This window comes from Chroicocephalus ridibundus, chromosome 2, assembly GCF_963924245.1.
Source record: "Chroicocephalus ridibundus chromosome 2, bChrRid1.1, whole genome shotgun sequence".
In the NCBI taxonomy this organism is placed as follows: Eukaryota; Metazoa; Chordata; class Aves; order Charadriiformes; family Laridae; genus Chroicocephalus; species Chroicocephalus ridibundus.
In genome coordinates, this window is record NC_086285.1 from 98032217 (window position 1) to 98051527 (window position 19311).

Here is a 19311-nt window from a genome sequence, read left to right on the forward strand (position 1 = left end):
CATAATTCCATTTCTGATCTCTGTGTGAAGACTGTCAAATTGTGCAGTACCTCTGTGCTGTGAAAAAGGACGGGTGGAGGGAGGGAGGAAAGGAGGAAAGGGAAGCAAACAGCATCTAATTCATGATGGAAAGAGGTTAAAATGTTGGAAAAGCTGATCCTTTCAAGGTACTTAAGTCAACATCTAGTGAAAGCTAAGAACTCCTCTGGAGATCCAGAAGGATTTGTTTAAGTCCTATTATAAGAAAGATCGCATGAGATTATAAATCCTCAAGTGTCTTCCCCTCACCTACTCTATTTTCATTCGTGACCTGATTAGGGTTTGAATCCAGATCCCCTTAAGTGAATAAAGCTCCAAAGACCAGCTCACATAAAGACAGCGATTTTTTTCTAGAAATACATGGCAAAAGCACCTGGACTTTGAAGTTGACAAGTCCTTACACTTGAATCTTTCCTTAAAGGAGACAGCACCAACGAATCATCAAAAATGTAGCTAAGATAGACTAGCACTGCGAGTCACCTCACTTATGCACCCTTTCTACCATAAATAATGCATAGATCCCATTCTCGTTTACATTTGCAGTCATGGCATGCATTTATGTAGAGAGCACAAGGCTGCAGGATGACACCTGCACCCATGCATGTCCTGAGCCATTTGCTGTACCACAGTCCAGTCCTTTCCTCGAGGCAACTCTAGACAGCACCAGCAACCTGCACTTACTCACATATTGGCAATACTTAAAGCAAACTGACATGATTATCGGTCTGTACTTGTTTCTAGGACAGGGAGGAAAAAAAGATGGCTATCGACCTGGCCTAAAAATTTACATATGTATAAGCTTGTGAAGAAAGTTAGTGTGTGAAAGGGGCTAGAGGATTGAATGTCCCTTTGTTCAGTGTAAATGTCCCTTTGTTTACTGAGAATCAAGGCAGGGGAATCAATTGCTCAAGAACCCAAACCTGGCTGATGGAAGATACCTTTCACCAGCCAAGAGTTTCCCTTGGGGTTGAGAAAGCAGAAGTGAATGGCTTTTTGTAGATACCTCTGCATCTCAAAACTACCTTTTCCCACCACTTTTTTCTCAACAAACAACCTGTAATGTTCAGTGAGGAACAGCTCAGTGGTAATGTCACCTGTTTGTCTTCCATAAACTTCACTGCAAAAATGTATCTTAAAAATGAGCTTGGCCTCATCTTGTCTGCAGACAGGGAAAGATGTGGGCAACACAAAAAATCAGCTGCCGTAGAAACCTATGAGAAACAGGATGGCAGTTCCTTCCCTGTGCTAAACTTCCAGACCTACATCAATCCAAGGATTTAGGAAACATTGGGTAACAGGTGGAGAATACAAACACCACTTGTAGAAGACAAACTATTAGAACACAACACACACTGCCCACCAAAAGAAAAAACCCTGCTGAGATAGCTGTACATTTGCTTAGGAGCCTGTGCTTAATTATAAGGATAATTAGGATTTGCCTGGAGCCAAAGTGGATATAAATAGCAACCAAAACCTGCTGGTATCTTTCCTCCATCAGTTGGGCCATGAACTGTTTGGCAAAAGGGATTCTTTGTGATACTAACAAGTCATCTGCTCAATCACAGCATATCAGCACTGACTCATGCAAGCTGTAAAGGGGTTTAAATGCCAGGGAGAGCTGGTCTTTTGTATTCTGGCAGCTCCTTACTGCTGCTTTATACCACTCCCTCTCAATGAAGTCTGGAATAAATGCAAAAAAAAGGAAGAAAAAAATAAAAAAGAAGATGTCAGTTGCTTCACAGTGTTTAGTGCTCCCCTGGAGCTTAATTATGTGGGAACTGTGATACGCAGTCTGTCAGCAAGAAGGTGTCAGATCCCTGCGGCACAGTTTGAAAGGTGTGTTGTGAAACACTACTCGTTTGCCTAGACCTACAGATACTGTATGGCATGCCCTGTGCAAACCACAGGTTCCCACAGTCGTGTGTGGGTTCCTCACATTTCTCACCGGTGGTGTCTACGGCAGCGTGCTCCTGGATTCAGCGTCCAGCTTCCCCATGCACACTATACTCTGATTCTCCAGCTCGCAGAATGGCACATAAATATTTCTATCTTCACCAAATAAACAAACTCACTCGAGTTAGCTTCCTGCTGCTCTATAACTCTAAACCACATGCAGGGCTCAGTGATCGGCACCATCAACTTACAACTTTTTGGTCTCTAAGTCAGGACTATAGCCATGGGAGATGGTGTACTGCCCCCTAGGAATGCGATAAACTGCTCTTCAGCATAATTGTGAAATGAAGCAGTGCAGAGACCATCTTCCAGAATATATTTTCAAATGCATAATTTCCCCTGTTTTTATTTTTGAAATCATAAGCACTGGAATCATTCATTTCTAAGGCTCTCTCTTGTGTTGGTGTCTAGCTGCCATAAAGAAAGAAAACTACAGAAAATTTCTGCCCCAGTTTATGTTTTCCACTTGCAAACATTCACTCCATTCTCAGAACTAACAAGGAACAGCTTCTTCTTCTACTACATGCAGGAGGTGCCTTCATAAACTTGTCACATCCTGATGTTAGTAGCATATGGTACTGAAAATATTCCTACTGCTTAGAGAGAGAGCTGTTACAAATATTTCAAGCAACAGTTTGTTAATTTTGGATCCAATCCTACAGTGCACCAATATTTTTCTCATGCTTTTACACCTAACTGCATAATGAAGATGCCCCATGAAGTTTCATAAAGGACGAGTTGGACCATAGATTTTTGGGGCCTTTAAAAGAACATTTCATTTCAAATAGCGTGTGCATAAGACGGAGTCTGGTTCTTTCTTCTTCTTTTTACGAAGTGGAGAGGAGCAAATCCTCACCTTTTTTTGTGATACCATGAAATAAAGGAAGATCTATGCTGTACATGAGGAAAATCAGCCTGTCTTGCTTTACAGCTCAAGGAATATAGGCTGTGCCTTACAGAACCTAGATATACTTCTTGCCCTGGCTGCCTTGTAAGTTGAAATATGACAGCACAGAAAACAAGAGATGAGAAATCGGAGTCTTAAGAATAAGGCCAGAAGGCAGGACTTCTCAGGAATTTAATATGGAACTGGCATCAAAAGATAGAATTGGGCAGAGGATAACACGGTTAGTCCTCCAGATATACTGGGCAGCAGGATATGTCAGATGGGGTCAGAGAGAGGCAGGATCACAGCCCTGGAGGGATACGTGGAGTTAAACAGTTGTCTTCCGTGAAGAAAGTATCTCTTATCCGCTCCCTCAAAAGGATGCAGTAAGTGCCTCTAAGCAGCGTAATGCCATCCCAGCTTGCTTTTCCCAGAATATGACTGAACTGCCACTGGGAAATGGCTTAGCTACTGGTATTCAGCTAGTTGTTTCGGGGGCGTGGTGGTGGTGGGTAGAGAAGATAACTGGGTGGTTTTATGGTATGCTGATATGGTGGTTTAATAGGGTCTCCTGTAGGCCCCTTCCCTCCTCCCATTTTCTAGGTGATAGATGATGTGTTTCTAGTATTCCTTCACATGAACCTTTTGCCTACCCTTCCCAGCACTTGTGTAGCCACAGCTTCTTACTGTAATGACTGATCATTGCCTGGTTTCTGCCTACTGATTTTTGAGATCTGAGAAGGCTAATCTTTCATACTTGACAGGAGGGGAGCTCAAGTGCAGAAGAACTCATGTCTAGTTGCACAGGCAATTTTGTGGATAAGCAGGGAGTTGAATGAGGATTTCCAAGATTAAGATGACATCCTAATTTACTGGCTATAACTGTTAAACCATACTTCATTAGCACTGAAAGCTTCAGGGATTTCAAACTGAACTGTATGGCATTATTTTTCCACAATACATGCTATCCTCCAACAGTCATCTTTCCCCTCGTTCCCTCTGAAATCATAAGATTTTTCTCATTGAGGACAAGTCTACGGACACCTACATAATCCAGTCTGACCGGTAAAGACTTGTGCAAAACAACACAGGTACGAAGGAAAAATGGAATGCTCAGCTTGCTCTGAAACTTATTTACAACATAGCAGGAGCTAAAGAATACAGTTATGGCATGCATGAAAAAGCAACCCAGGAGAAAGCAACTCCCTTGGAAAGCCTCAGAGTGAAAAATTAAGGCAGGGCAGGTGAATTGAGAGATGCATATGTTAAGCACATTTCCTATCTTGCCTTAGTAATGGTGTATTCTCTATGCAGCAGCACACGCTGCTTCCAGTCTTTAACTATGCAGTCAAACATGACCATTAAGCACATTCAGGAGAAAACCCAAACATGAGAAATACACCATGACATCCTGTAGAAAAGACACACAGGAAAAACAGAGGGCAAACCCAAGGGCAATCAAACAAGAAACATGTTGCATAAAACACGGCTGATACAACATTCAGAGAGGTGAGAGAAATGCTTTAAGCAAAAACTAAAAGAAAAAAACCCAACCTCCTTCCCCCACATGCTGTCAAATTTATGGTTTCTGTTCTTGAAATCTAGGGCAGTCAGCATAACCAAATTTTGATACTTCCTTAGGTCTAGCTAGACCAGATGTAATCTAGCTCTCAGATGAAAGATCTGCCAGGGAACAACAAACACACAAAGATGACTGTTAACAAAACCCTTTGCAGGGCAAGTTGACCTGATATGTTATTGTGAAAAGAAACAAAGCAATGGAAACACCAACATAATTTGTATTCAAAGAGAATACCATGCACAAGAATACCACAGGAACTTGGGATAAGAGTCAGACCAATCTTTCTCCTGTTCCTAAACCATTCTATTTGGCTTTATTTTTTGGCACAAATGGCATTATCTTTTGCCCACAAATAACTCTTGAAAAGAATCACATATTTTAGGTTTCACTTAGATTTACCTCTGATTGGGAAATCAACTTTTTACAATCATGCCATCTAACAGCAGTTTTCAGTTGCATGACATCATTACAAAACTTGATTTTGAAACAGGCTGTATCCGATATAAACACTGACCAAGCAGCGAAAACAGCAGCTTAAAATTTAGTTAAAAGCACAATAGACTAGCTAACATTTCGCATTCAGACATCTAAAGTTAAATCCCTAAAATAAAGGTTGCATCTGGATGCATAGCTATTATCTTTAGAACAGCTTTAACCACAGCTTCCATGAGTGGTGGGTAGCCTCAGAAAACTCCGGAGGTTATTGTTTCTCAGCTACAAAGTGAAAGCTACAGTGACAAAATCAAAACGTGGAGATTTCCTGGGGCCTTCTCTCCTATTTTCTCAACCTCTCTTGGCTCTATTAATCAGGTCAGTTCAGACAAATTTCTTATTTCCATCATATCAATCATTTTGAGTTACCTGAAGAAACTGCAGAGCAGCTAGAGAAAAGCTAGGTCAATGTGGATACTTGAGATAAAATAAAGTGCTTCCTCAGGAATGACGTGATTTTGGAAAATTGATGTAAGCTATGCCAAAAGTAGAAAGGTGAAATACTAAACACAGATTACCTGGGCACCTACTCTAAAAGCAGCTTCCACTTGAGCTTTAAGGATGTTGCACTTCATATGGTCAGGCACAGATGAAGGTGACACGGGGGCATGAAGAGTCTTTTCAGCTACTTTCTTGTCTTCACCCTATATTTAATATAAAAAACAAGCACAGTGACATATATTAGATAAGTTAACAAAATGGTCAAAGGTCACATTTTTATTTGTAACAACTTGATTCAGCAATACTGGATAAAACTTTCATGTTCGTTCCCTGATAGATACATCTTAGAATAAAAAGTTTTCAAAATATTTAATGACTTGATAATATTTTAAAGACAAGACAAGCCTCTGGGAAGCCTGAGTAATAGAAGCAAGAAACTGATGTGAAGATATGTGGAAAAAGCCCAGCCAGGCCCTGGAGTGGTTGCCCAAACTTGTGACCACACTGAGGAAGCAAAAAGTTGCCTCAAAATATCCCACAGCAGGCAAAAGAGGGAAAGGTTCACAATACTCAACTATACTGAACTTTGGTTTCTTACACCACCCTGAGAATGTAAAGGGGCTTTGCAAGTTTATCCAGAGGGATCTGAAGGGATCTTCACGTAATTGCAAGCCAAGCAAAATCTCCTTCATCAGAAAGAAAAGAAAAATCCAGGGATTTTAAACATTGCTGCTGCTGTTTCCACTTGATGTCAGCCCTTTACCTATGCAGTGATCTGAATCAGAAATCTAAAGCCTCAGGACAGCTAGTTTAGTGACCTGTTCAAACACGAACTAAAGGTTTTGTGCCTTGAACAAAGTACATCCAGCAGAAATGCCAGCATGAATAAACTTCCCATGCAGAAAAAAAACCCCAACAACAAAAATGGAAAAAAAAAGAACAATGTAATATTAATGTATAAACAAACAGGGTATGAATGAGACCAGGACTGTAAATGTGAACTCTTAAGCAATCAAACTGTAATATCTTATATATTTTTAAAGAAGAATAGGACAATGGCATAACAGCCATTGTAAACTTTCTTATTCTTCCTGGAAATGAGATCTGAATTATAACTGAGTAACAGCCTAGATTATGCATTTATTTTCCACTCTCATTGAGGTGAAGAGTGAGCGGTCACATACACCCGGACAGAACAGACGTTTAATGCTGTCATTCAGATTTCAGCCAAAACAGGTACATGGCATCAGTAAACCAGCGCATCTTTGCGCATCTTTGAGGTTCACCTCTGGCAAAGTATTTCAAGACAGAACTGGTCATTTCTTAGCTACTGAAATTACCACATGATTAGCCCTTTAACTTCAAAACTCACCTCCTTTATCCTTCTTTCTGCCCTCCCCCAAGGCACCCCACTGGCTGATGGTAACTACAATCTTACTGACTTTTCTCTCAGGTCCCTGATCAATCAGAGACAAAAGGGAACATCAAAAATTCGGGGGACACTTTCTGGAAGTGGAGCAAATCACAAATGCAATTAGGTTGACTGAGGAAACTGTTCAGCAAACACTGGGGAGGGAAAGAGCCAGACCTCTGCACAACTCTGTTGAAACTGCAAAGTATTTCTCATATGTAAGTAAAGTTGGTCCAGCAAACTTCTGCTTCCAAAATGCCATAGCCGCCAGGTATGATTTTGAACAACTGTCTGTTAAAGGATTGCTCATCATGAGATTTTTTTCTCTGGCAAATTTCTATTAATTCTTACATGTTTATTTGCCAGGACACATTTACTGGTTTTAGTGGAAGATATTTTTGGATTTTTCATTCTCCCCATTTTCCTCCTAAGGGAAAAAGAAAGTATTTAAAATGAGAAGTGACAGCATCTAGCTGGAGCAGTTTATAGGACTGCGGTCATCTATTCAGCCTTGAATATAATGTTAGTTCTGGCAAGCACGTGAAAAAACTATGAAATATTTGTTTGCCATACGTGTCTTTTCTGGGGTACTCACGAAGCTGAGAAGTAGAGACACTCAAAAGGACAAAATTAACCGTAAAGAAACCACTTCTCCTTCACCAATAGTCCTAGTAACCACGGTGCACTATTACACACTTTAAAACAGCTGCTATTATTGTCAACTTCTAAGTGTATTGATTTCTAAGAGCAGAAAGAACAACTCACTAAGCAGTGGCATTTCTAAAGGCCATGCAAAATCCCACCTTTGTTTTAACACTGGATACTAATTAAATATCATTTCAGTCAAGCAAGATTAAGCAACTGTATTTTACCAGCTAAATCAAGACAACTGATGCTTGTTTAGGACACAAGCTTGTTTTGTAGCTCAAGAAGTTCCAAAGTCCCATCCCTCTGTTATTCAGATGCATGTGGATATTTTTCATTCCTTATGCTCTTCCTCCCCTGCCCAATTTCTCCACATTGGCCAAGAGCAACATAAAAGCCCTTGGGGCAGCCCTGTAGCTGGAACTCTCAAAAGGTCTATATTTCCTGCTGTATTCAGAATTATACTAGATGACTCCATGTAATGGAGACTGTCCCCAGTGTGGGATCTGATGTGCAAGTCTCACACTGAGATTCTCATAATTTGAGAGGTCCAAATGCTGATACTCGCTGATGTGGCTGAAAAGGGAAAGCTGCTACTGCTGCTGCTGAAGGTTGCAAACTTCTTAAAAGCCATTCATGGTCATTCAGTTCTGCTTTTGCCCTTGTTTGGGTTACGCTTTAAGGGTTTCATCTTCAAGCAAGCAAAATTTGCTTTGCTTGCACCCCAGCAGGAGCAGCAGCACCTTTAGTGACTGATCACACATGAAGAGCAGACATTGCTGCAGTCGCTGCTTGGCCTCTTCCTGCTCACCAAGATGCTGAGCCAGCAGCCAAAGACCACCACCTCCCCCTGCCCCAGTGTAAACGCTGACTGCACACAAACCCCATATGGGGCTTGAGAGTGCTCGACCTGACCCAAACCTCCTCTAGCTTCTGAACATATGTGAAAGGCTTCTTTGCCAGCCTGCCTCGGCAGCAATGGACTTTTCTGCCACAGTGCAGCACATCCTGAATCATTACTGAATTCTGCTCTCACATAGGTGGTTAGGTGAGACTATTACACATATAGTCAGTGGCACTGAAGATCCAGACTAAAAGTGAACTGAAAACACAGAACAAAGCAGTACCTCCTTACTGCAGACTATTAGCACTTCTAAGCATCTATATAAGTTCCTGTTGCTCCTTAATGCCACTAAACTTTACATATAAGCCCATTCATTCCCCAATTTAACTCTTAAATTGTAATTGTCATCAAAAGCCAAAAATATTTCAGGACTATACAAAACCATACAGTACCTTCTACGGTGCCTTTCACTAGTTTATAAAAAAATCAAAGATCTAAAACCTGCCTACATTAGGAATCTCTATATACTATTGCTCCAAGAATGAAAGCTGCAATCTACTTCATTTTGCTGTATAATAAAGAAATCTTACATTTCCAGAATCCTTATCACTTGCAGTGATGAGTGAAGCATAAAGATAGCAGCTGGGTATTCAAATGTTGTACCAGGTTGGCAGTTATTAAAATTTTATGTTCCTTTATAAACTAAGAGCATTCTATGTAGAAGTCATTAGAAAACTAAACATGGCATAATGTTAATGAAACTGCCGATTTTATAATTTCTTCATATGTAATTCCAAAGAATCGGAGATGCCACTTTCGAGTGAATGTCTGAGATTGAACTTGCATTTGAAAGAAATAATCTTCTTGCTTAAAACTGTAATCTAAACTCATCTTAAAAGGTTTAGAAATGAGTAAAAAACCCATTAAGTTAAGATAGCCGATAACACTCCAATTTTCCATCTCCAGTTCTGCTGGTGCTAAAAAATAGCAATGTGTTCACATCACTTTCACCATTGATGCAGAACTTTATTTTTCCAGAGAAGAGAGAATTGCATTTAAATGGGTTTGATAGAAGTGGGTTGAACAAGCTCAGATATATATACACATAAAACTAGATGCCTTTTTGTCTTTTTACAATTGAGGTCTTAGGTTTGTTTTTCTCCTCCCAAACATTTACTTTGAATTCAATTACAGTTGCTGATACTAGAACCAAAGGCAGACTTGTACAGTGTCAGATAATGATGACGCTGGCTTTGGTTTGCAAAGCTAACTGAATATTAAGTACACATACAGAATATAAAAATAGTTGCATGAAACACAGCAATACCACTCCTGTACTTAACATTTCCATTCTCTCTGCTTTAAAATATTCATGCTTCGTTCCACATCAAACCTTGTACTAAGAGCAAGATTAATGATCTTTTGCCTCTGTGAATTTATCAACATTCTTTTCTTAGCCAAACAGTAGTATTTAGCTGGAGATGTCCGAAGAATAGAATCAATATTTTGTTTAGGAACACAGGTCTATTCTTCATTGCTAGTCATCACTACTAGTGGGAGGTAAAATTTTCATGAAGACAATACCGACATATAGGTTCTGAATGCACATTAGCTATGTAAGGTCACACCCTTTGGTTTCCTGGGACTCAACTACATCTGCAAATGTGCATGAAAATCTACAGATTCTTTCACCCCCTTTCCACCAGGAGATTTATTGATTTTTTTTCCATGTGATAGCTAACACCAATTACGAACTGACACCATAATGGTAAGACCTGTAAGATTATGTGTTATTCCTATTTGAGGCAAAGTTGGCAAGCAGAAGCTGTATCTTTTATTAGAAAAATACATTTGGAAAAATAAGCAAACAAATAAACCCTCATTAAGCTGTCAGATACACAAGACCTTCCTCAGGTCAACTATCAGTTAGTCTAATGACAGATATAACTCCCAATAAATATTGTTATGCTTATATCCTTGGAACAAAGCTCTTTAGTTCCTGGCATCAAATTTATTTTATAAAATGCTATTGCTCAATATTATTAGATCCTGCCTCTGTCAGTGCCAATCTTCATGATAGCCTTACTGGGTCATGGTAGGCATGTTTCCTGGGGTATACCTTCTGATCAGTGTATCACACAGAAAAGTCTCAGGATAAACCAACAGAGTGAGTTGGCTCTGTGGGCTTTTTTAAAACCACAAATGAATTTTGGAACTGCAGCAGCTTTAGGCTTTGCAGTAGTGCATGGGGCAGGTGGTTCCACAGCTTTTTTGCAAGTGGTATCATTTGCAAGCAGTCAGAAGTGTAACTGGGTAGCCCTGTAATATGGTATCACCATGCTAGCAAAAGGCCATAAGCTTTGAACAGAGTTTGCAAAGCCATCGGGGCTCACGAGGCTTCCTCTGTCTGAACCTTTCTTGATCTGCCTACAGCTTTGTTTTACCAGGCTTAGCTGTAACAGCAACAATTTTATACAGAAAAGAGTAACACAAGCAGTTATTCTTTGTAGAACGAGATATTTATGACTCTAACACAATGATGTAGTATAAAGCAACACAGGGGGCTGGTATGATAACAGAGGCCTGGAGAAGTGGAGAGACAGGAGGTGGTGTAGAGGAACGCAGGCATGGGGTGATAACGCAAGGGGTACAGGCTGTCCCTAGAGACCCCATCATTATAAACAACTCACCAATGGCCAGTTAAAGAAGCGGACTTGTGGACCCGGACAAAACTGGTTTTAGGGCCAGTGAAGAGAACGAAGACATAGTGTCTAGCATATGTATGGAAAAGCCACCACGTACAGCAAATTTGGGTGTCACGTGAAGATGAGGATCAATGAAGAAAGAGCAAGGTGTAAAAGCATGTTTGCAAACATACAAAAGGACCCAAAGTGGATCCCAGAGTGAGGAGGAAGAAACCATGAACATGACCATCATAACTCTGACCTCACCAGAATGAAGTCCCAACCTTAAAACCCAGGGCTGTAGGGGAAGGGTGAGCATAACACCAGGAAAAGGGGTAGAAACAATTTGAACTGTATTAGTATTCTTCCTTTTTATGTAATAATTCCATCTGTATGTAGTAATTACTGGATTCCCAAGATTTCAGAAATGCTAAGAATACATTCTTGGCTTTATATATATTTTTTTATATATATATATTATATATATATTTTTATATATATTATATATGTATATTTTATATATATATACATTTACACACACACATGTAGCAAGGGGGGATGGGGGAACATGTTTTTCTAAAGAAAGGCTTGCAAGAAAGAGAAGCAGAAATACATTCACTGCTACAACTCTTGGGCTTGTCTCTCCTGGAGATTAAGCAGTCCATTAGCACCAAAGGGTATGAAATGCATGTTGAAACTGACTTTTATCATTCAGTAGGTGGACACACATGTCCACCGTACCAAACAGCTCTGGAAAAGAGGCTGGACACATCCATTCATCATTCCCATGAGACGAAGTTTGCTGTAGCGGACAATCAAATTAATTAACTGCTGAATCTAATTTACCCAATTTCTTGTTAATTCTCCTATGGGTTGATTATTAAGCCTGACAAATTCCAGCCCCAAAGCAGTTTGCTTGAAAAAATAATAATTAGCAACAGGAAGAGAGGGAGTGAAAGTTGTGACTCCACAATAGATGTGGAAACTATTGCTTTATTTTCAGAAATAGAGCAAATGAAGCAGCTTCATAACTGCTTCACTGGTTTTGTTTAAACATAATATTTCAGAGGATGAAAAACTAGGGAATAAAAAGCACTTAGCAGAACAGAAATCAATGCAGTGGTGCAGGAGAACTGTTAATGTTTCAATTTTTTGCCAGAAACTAGACACACAGATTGCTTATTAAAATCTGTTTGCTGCTAGACTGAGTAGCTAGTTAACTACCATAACCAAAGGAGCTTTGAGGGCTACACTCATAGCGAAAAATGCTTGTTACAGTTCAGAGATGTTAAATCCTGTCTAACCCGCCCCTGCTGCCTTCGTGCTGGGCGATGCTCCACAGCATTTCAGCCCAGGGTTAGCCCAACATTTGCAGCATGTCCCCTTCTTTCATTGGAGAAGCCATCTGCTGAGGAGACTCCAGACTCTGCTCAAAGCTCAAAGCCCTGTGGTTTGTTTGTTTTAGCTTTATGAGCTCTGTGTACACATTTCACTAGGATCTAGGTCAGAAAATGGTGCTTGAAGAAGAAACCACAAGCGAGGGGCCAAAAGAACTTCAGAATGATTTGTCAGTCACAACCCACAGCCTGTAATATGAGGGCTTGATCACTGAGGTGCTTTCCAGTGGTGACTCTGGTAATGTTTCAAGAGCATGTACGATTTTCAGATGTCTCAAAATGGCAATTTTAATACATTTTGAGGGACTGGCCTGCTTTGCATTCACATGGTAACCACGGTTCATGGGATTGCTGCCCAGCTCTTAAACCCAAACCCTCTATGACTGCCAGGAGAGGGTTTTCATTAGACAGCCCATGTCTCTAGCCTTGCCTTCTGCTGAGCTTCTGACAGAAACAGAAGCATTTAGCAGATCCTGGTGCTCATTGATTTTTTCATCAGCTAAACTTTGACTGATGGAAGTCTCACCACAGCAGACACAGGCTGCATTTACTGTGCAGCTGCATTTATTGTGAAGCACTGACTTGCTGTGATACTGGGTTCTGCTAATTAGTCCTTAAATAAATAATCCATCTGACTGCGGACAAGATTCTAGAGCTGTCAGGACAAGCCAAAGAAAACTATTAATTATAGAAGAGCTGAGTTCTCTCTCCATGGATTTTCAGAGAAGAAAGAAGAGCAAGAGGATGAGAGGCCAGGTTTTGCCAGGTAGAAGTCACAGGGACTCTATTGGGACTACTTGCGGTGGAACACAGGACGAAAGTGTTTTAAGCTTTCATTTAAAGAACGAAAAAAGACCATAAATCTACTGATTTTGAGATCACATTGAGATAATCTGTTGGGATCTTTCATGCAACACAGGCCAAACTGGTTTATCCACTTGTGCACTGTGGTCAACATGGAGAGAGAATCCTCTCACTTCTTCACTTTAGTCCTTTATATACATGCCAAACTGAGCTGTCAATAAGCTCAACAGTGTAGGACCATCCTTTAAAGCATGCTTTGGACATTGCACCTAAGTGAATGTTCTCAGATGGGGTTAAGACAGAGTATCAGTAATTACATCTGAACTACAGCGCTCCTCTCACAATACCTGGCTATTCACTGGATGGAGAGATGGAGCATTTTCCTTTGGCAAACTATGTCAATGCTTAATTAGCTTTGCCTATTAAAAACTGTACTTTTTACCAGTTAAGAGTATTTCTAGAAGAACTTGAGAAATGTCCATGGGAAAAGGATGACTTCTTTTCCATTTCACTCCAGTTTTGATTTAACTTTTAAGTTATGATTTTTTTATTCCCACTCAAACCTAGCAGTCACACAAAATGACAGCTCCTCACAGCTGATAACGCAGCTGATAAGATTTGGGAAAAAAGTCTAAAATATAAATATTACACCTTCATCTGTTCATTCAGAAGTCTCCAAAAGTCATGACATAGGTCATTGTCTCATGACCACATTCATAAGGCATAAGGACTGCAGTCCCTAGCTGAACTACACCACCACCCCATGACACACCCTCATCACAGTTCTTCAAGCAAATCTTCATGGCGGAAAATCCACTGCACTATGGATTAACTTCAATTAACTAGAACGTTGAAAAAAAATATTCCAAGGTTTTATTTTTATCAGAAACACCTGGCTCACAGATATTCCGCCTTGACTACCATGTCCTGGATTCTCTCATCCAGAGAAAAGAAAGATTATGAGATATATATATATATATATATATATACAGCCCCGTTGTGCTTGTATTTTTTATACAGTTTGTCATCTCCCGTTTGATTTTAATTTCCCTAATGCTTGTTGAAATAATAACGGTAACAAAAGGCTGTCTGTAAACCCAGGTAAGTAATTTAATTGAGTTCTTCCTTGAACTGACAGAAAACTCTCAAAACACCATGTTTCTTTTAACAGGTCTGTATCATCACTGGGGGCCCAGACCCACCTCATCTGAAGCCAGTGGCAATGCCCTCATTGATTTCACTGGGTTCAGCTCAGGAGTGATGTGGTTGCAAAGCAGAGCTCCAGGTCTCCGTGGCTCCATCCAGCTCAAGGCAACCCACAGTGCTGGCACAGTGGATTTTGCTTCACATGGATACAAGGAGCCACTGACCTGGTGGCCTCTGATCTCTGTCAGAAACAGTGGGACATGGCTGTTTTGTTGCCACCCCTGCAAAAACTCACTCATAAAACACCCACTAACGTCAGATGCCATGGGGGGTTTAAGGCATAACACGGACTCCTCATGTAGAAAAACAAGATTTTTTTTTTTTATCACTTAAAGTGTTGATATATTTTGCAGCTCTGCGCTGCCTAGATGACTAACTCTTCACAACTAAACTAAAACTACATCATAACATTGTTGCAGAAGCTTCTGAAATTTTAAAAGGCAAAGTTGAAGGAAATGCTAGATCTAAAAACCAAACCCCGGGCCCATAAGGAGATGGTGAGAGGTGATTAAAAAGCAAGTCAGTTGCAGATGAATGTTGATTTGAACTGACAGTGAAAAAGCAGCAGCTTTTGAATATGAAGTGACAAAGGGGCTCTCCAGCATATATATGTAAAAGTATGTAAGTATATGCTATACCTTGTTCATGCTGACGTGCAGGGCTGGCCATGGTCCAACTACCTTCACACTCTCGGTTTCTATTTTCTTCAGATGAGAAGTTTCATCATAAAGAAGGGGAAGTCCTGAGCTCAGTTCTAAAAAGATGCCCAAAAGAAAGAAAGAAAAAAACAGAGTCTGAAGGGAGGCTACAGAAGAACTGCAGAGCAAGACACTGAACTGCATTTGAAGACTGCGATCAGCAAACCATCTTCCCTGTAAGACCATCTAAAATGCTTCATAATTATGTCTGTCAGGTCATTTTTCCTTTTTCTATGTAGCAAACAATTCCTCCCCCTCCTTCTTCTCGCCCATCCTTTCATTTCAGCAGGGCTTTTGCCAGCTTTGGGCTAGATACTTCTCTCCTTACCTCCCCCTTCCACCCCCCCTATATTCTAAAACTCAGTTGACACCAGAGGGATTATTTATGCAGCCAAGGTGCCACTCTCAGAACATGTGATGTGTAAAGAGATCAGAGTATAGCTTTTGGCTTCTCTCAGACATCTTTATTTATATGTGAGCCTCTTTCCTCTTTAAGATTGTTGTCAGGAATTTGCTGTGCTTTGTCAACAGAGATTTTGAGCAAACCACCGACACAGAGAGACAAGGAAAAATATTTTTTGAGACAGCCCTGAAAGGTCTCTGCCAACATCTTGGGGATGGTGCGGCATATATGTGTATATTTGCAAGTACTCTGAGAAAAATGAGCTTCATCATGCGATGATTTATCGAATCCCCACATTCTCGTGTATTTTTTTTTTTTGCCATGGATTCTAGGTAGTAACTGTTGGGAACAATCTGGTAATCTATGGAGTCTTATTCAAAGCCCACTGAAATCAATAAAAACTTTGCACTGACTGCAGTTTTGTTTGGATCAGGTTCTTAAACTGTCCTAAGAATATTAAATATTACTCACTCAAGATCTGCAGCTGTTTAAATATACATTAAGGGCTTTGCTGACTAGAGACAAACTGCTAAAGCCAGCTTATAGGGATATAAGCAAAAAGCTGGTTTTGGCATTGGTGAAACATTATCAGACCCTGAGGTAATAATGTCCTAGAAGGGGTTACAATATCAGCATTGACCTCCCCTTGGTGGTCTCACATCACAAGTCAGTGATGCCAGAGTTCGGCATTTCTCACATCACAGCTGCTTCCATGGATGTGAGAGTGTGAAACTGCCCAATGATATCCAGGAATAAATTACCACAGCCGTAAGACATGACATGATGATGGGGCAATTTTTTTTGAAGAAACACAGTTATTCCATTTTCCTGTCGAGAAAGAACAGAGGGGGAAAAAGTGCCTTATTTCAATTGTTCAAGTTTGCTATGATTTAAAACTGACTTTCAAGCTGGTTTGGTTTTTTTTTTGTTGTTTGTTTAAAGGGAGAGCTCTGGAAAACAAGCTAGCCAGTTTAGCCTTTCAACGCAACCCAAGAAAATAGATTTAAAAAAAGGCAAAAAATTGAAGTCCTAGAGAAGGCATACATTTCCTGAGACAGCACTAAGTCTTGGCAAACCTAGTCTTTCATTTCAAGAAAGGATCTGGCAGCACCGTGTTTTTCAAAGCACTGTTTTCAGTCTGAAACTCAGCCTGTATTATACCATTCTCTGCTCAGGGTTACACAAGGACTTCTGTAGTTAGCAGTTCAGGAATAAAGGTTGTCTTTTTGTGAGTGATATCCTGCAAACTCAGCCCAGAGTTCAAGAGGCGAGCTGGGCCCCCTCATTCACCATTTTCCATCATAAATATTCTGCAAGCTACATTGCATACTTTTTGTCATCTGCTTTAGGTGATAGCCCCCAGCTGCTGCCCGTGGATCCACTCACGTGCACCTGGCAACCCATCCATGATTTTGCCATGCCAATTAGGCTTAGCAAGCAGCTTGCCCTCTCTGTGCAGCAGCACTGGCACTGTAAGGCTAACTGCCCTTGAAAACAGTGGTCCCTGGGACTGGGAGTCTGCAAATACATCAGGGGAAGATCTGCTCCATAAAAAGATACAATCTGTGTATAATAGCTCTGAGGTGAATGGCAGCATTGCAAATAAAATAATCAGGCTGACTGCAGGAAAACGACATCTTCTGCTGAATTGCCTTCATAAACACGTCAGATTTGTTTCACCGTATTTCACTTCTTCCAGTAATTGAAGTAGACAAATTATTTGGAATGTGAAAAATCAGGCAGGTCTGGCCATGGTTTGTTTTCTATAACAAAATCCCAGGCCGTGTGTTTGCTGAGAAACATGCACCAATATTTAAAGGGAACCTTGGCTGAGCATACTGTCATTTCCCTCTCTCCTGCCCATGTCCTGCAAATTGTGCTGGCATCTTGGAATTTATTGGAACAGGTGTAAGTGGAGGAAAGGCAGACACTTTTTCCCTCTCTCGACCCGATGCTGGGTACAGATACGTGGGTCGCTCCATGTTCTACTTCAGATGAATTTAAAACCACTTCAGAGCTCAGAGATGAGTGCAGTCCATGGGAACTGGACTAAGTCACAAAATGCCCGTGGTCCCTTGGCAAAACCACACCGTAACCGAACTGAAGTGCTAGTGTGCACAGCCTCACTCCCCCTGTCAGCCTCAGGAGGAAGTTTCCACTAGGAGAGTGTATTCTCCCCATGAGACCTTTTGGCTCTCCAGGCATTTCCACTTGAGATATTTTGGTCACAAGCACCCTCTTCTCCGAGAGTGTCCCCAGGTTAGCGACCACTTATTTCCTAGAAACACTTTACCAGCAGTGGCCTTTCCACATGGCCTGGACGCAGACATCAGTCCCCCCTGTCCCCAGGTTCCTGACACAGGCTGCTGATAATGTCTCCTCTCAGCCTGAGTTTCCTTGTCCCACATGCTCTGCCATGTCTGCCTTCCTAGATAAGGGATGGACCACCAGCATGCTCCTAACCATTTCGGCACACACACTATAAGCCTTTTCCACAGACTCTCTACAAGATGGTTTTCTCAGCTGAAATAGCCTGAGCAGCATTTAAAAGGATCCATGAAAACCAAAACAAACCCACTGAACACCAACCTTGAAAAGGCACCCAGACCTGTCACCCCAGACTGCAAGTGAGTAACTTTGACTCAGCGTTTTAAGGGAAGCAGTCCTATCTACACCATCACCGCTTTAATGGCGTAAGCAGCAGCCTGAGCACGCCAGGTCTAGCGCAGCACACCTGTGTTAAGACGATCCAGCTTATGGAGCAGCACATGGGATGCAAAACCGCCTGAAGAGCTCAGCTGGATGCAGCCAGTGTGCCCGCACCACAGCGTCCCCTCGGAGCTGCCCCTGTCCCTTTCTGCTCCCTTAGAGAAACTGGGAATTGGCATTTAGTGCTACTGGCGTTAGGACGTGTCAGAAACCACCCCCGATCCCCTTTCCTCTAATCACATAGCTAGCGTGAACCAGCTGTAAGCAGACAAAATGAAGAGAAAGGTAAATCTGCCTCCAGGAGTAGGTGCTATGTGCATGTCTCGGCTGCCCAAGTCCCCTTCTGAGCATGGCAGCGGCCGGGCAGGCCAATGAGGTAGTGTGGGGCTTGGGGGCACGCAGCCTCCTGGGCCCCACATTTCATCTGGCAGATAACACTCGCTGGGCACAAACAGAACTGCTCCTGGTGTTTGCCCTTATGCTTTTTCTAAGCTTATTTCCACAACAAGGAGGAGTCGGAAAGCAGCGCGACCTAAGAGGAGAAGCAGAGCTGGAATAAACACCCTGTACTGTGGGGGGTTTTTTTGCTGTTGTTTCTTTAATCACCACCTGCTCTACAGGTGGGCCCGGGCTCGGCGGGGCCCGTGGCAGGGCTGTGGGGAGCTGGAGCTCTGCAGCAGTGCAGCTGGGGCAGAGGCTGAGGCCCCGGGGTGGCCGACGTGGGGCCCTGGGCAGGATAGGGGGAGCCCCCAGGAGGGGGAGAGGGGCAGTAGGGCCTGCAGTGCCCTCAGGGCCAGGACACCCAGCAGCAGCAGAAGCCTAGTGGGCTCTGGCTGAATTTCCTGGTACGCTTCAGCTCTAATTTGGGAAAGAAAAACACAGGCTGGCACAAGCCCCAGAAAGGTCACCGCCTCCTGCCGCACCAGGCTGACAGCCCGGCCCAGGCTTTCCAGCTCAGCCTCGCCGCCAGCCCTCAGCTGCTGCTCATGGCGGCCCTGTGACCGGCCAGCCAAGCAGTGGGTGGTCTGTGCTGCTCTCCCCACCGCGACGGTGGCCACAGACCACAGCCGAGATGCGGATATGGAGTGCCCAGCAGCCCAGCCTGGGCCTCTGGGGC

General features: G+C 42.0%; 1 protein-coding gene across 3 annotated transcripts in view; it reads right to left on the reverse strand.

Moving 5' to 3' along the window:
• EPB41L4B (erythrocyte membrane protein band 4.1 like 4B) overlaps positions 1–19311 on the reverse strand; it is a 180832-nt gene that overhangs the window by 55506 nt on the left and 106015 nt on the right. For all 3 annotated transcript variants that reach the window (XM_063326273.1, XM_063326272.1, XM_063326274.1), the window contains exons 17-18: positions 15023–15138; positions 5471–5596 (exon numbers count right to left, since the gene is read on the reverse strand). In XM_063326273.1, the coding sequence (XP_063182343.1) occupies positions 5471–5596; positions 15023–15138 (242 nt within the window). The remainder of the gene's footprint in view (positions 1–5470; positions 5597–15022; positions 15139–19311) is intronic.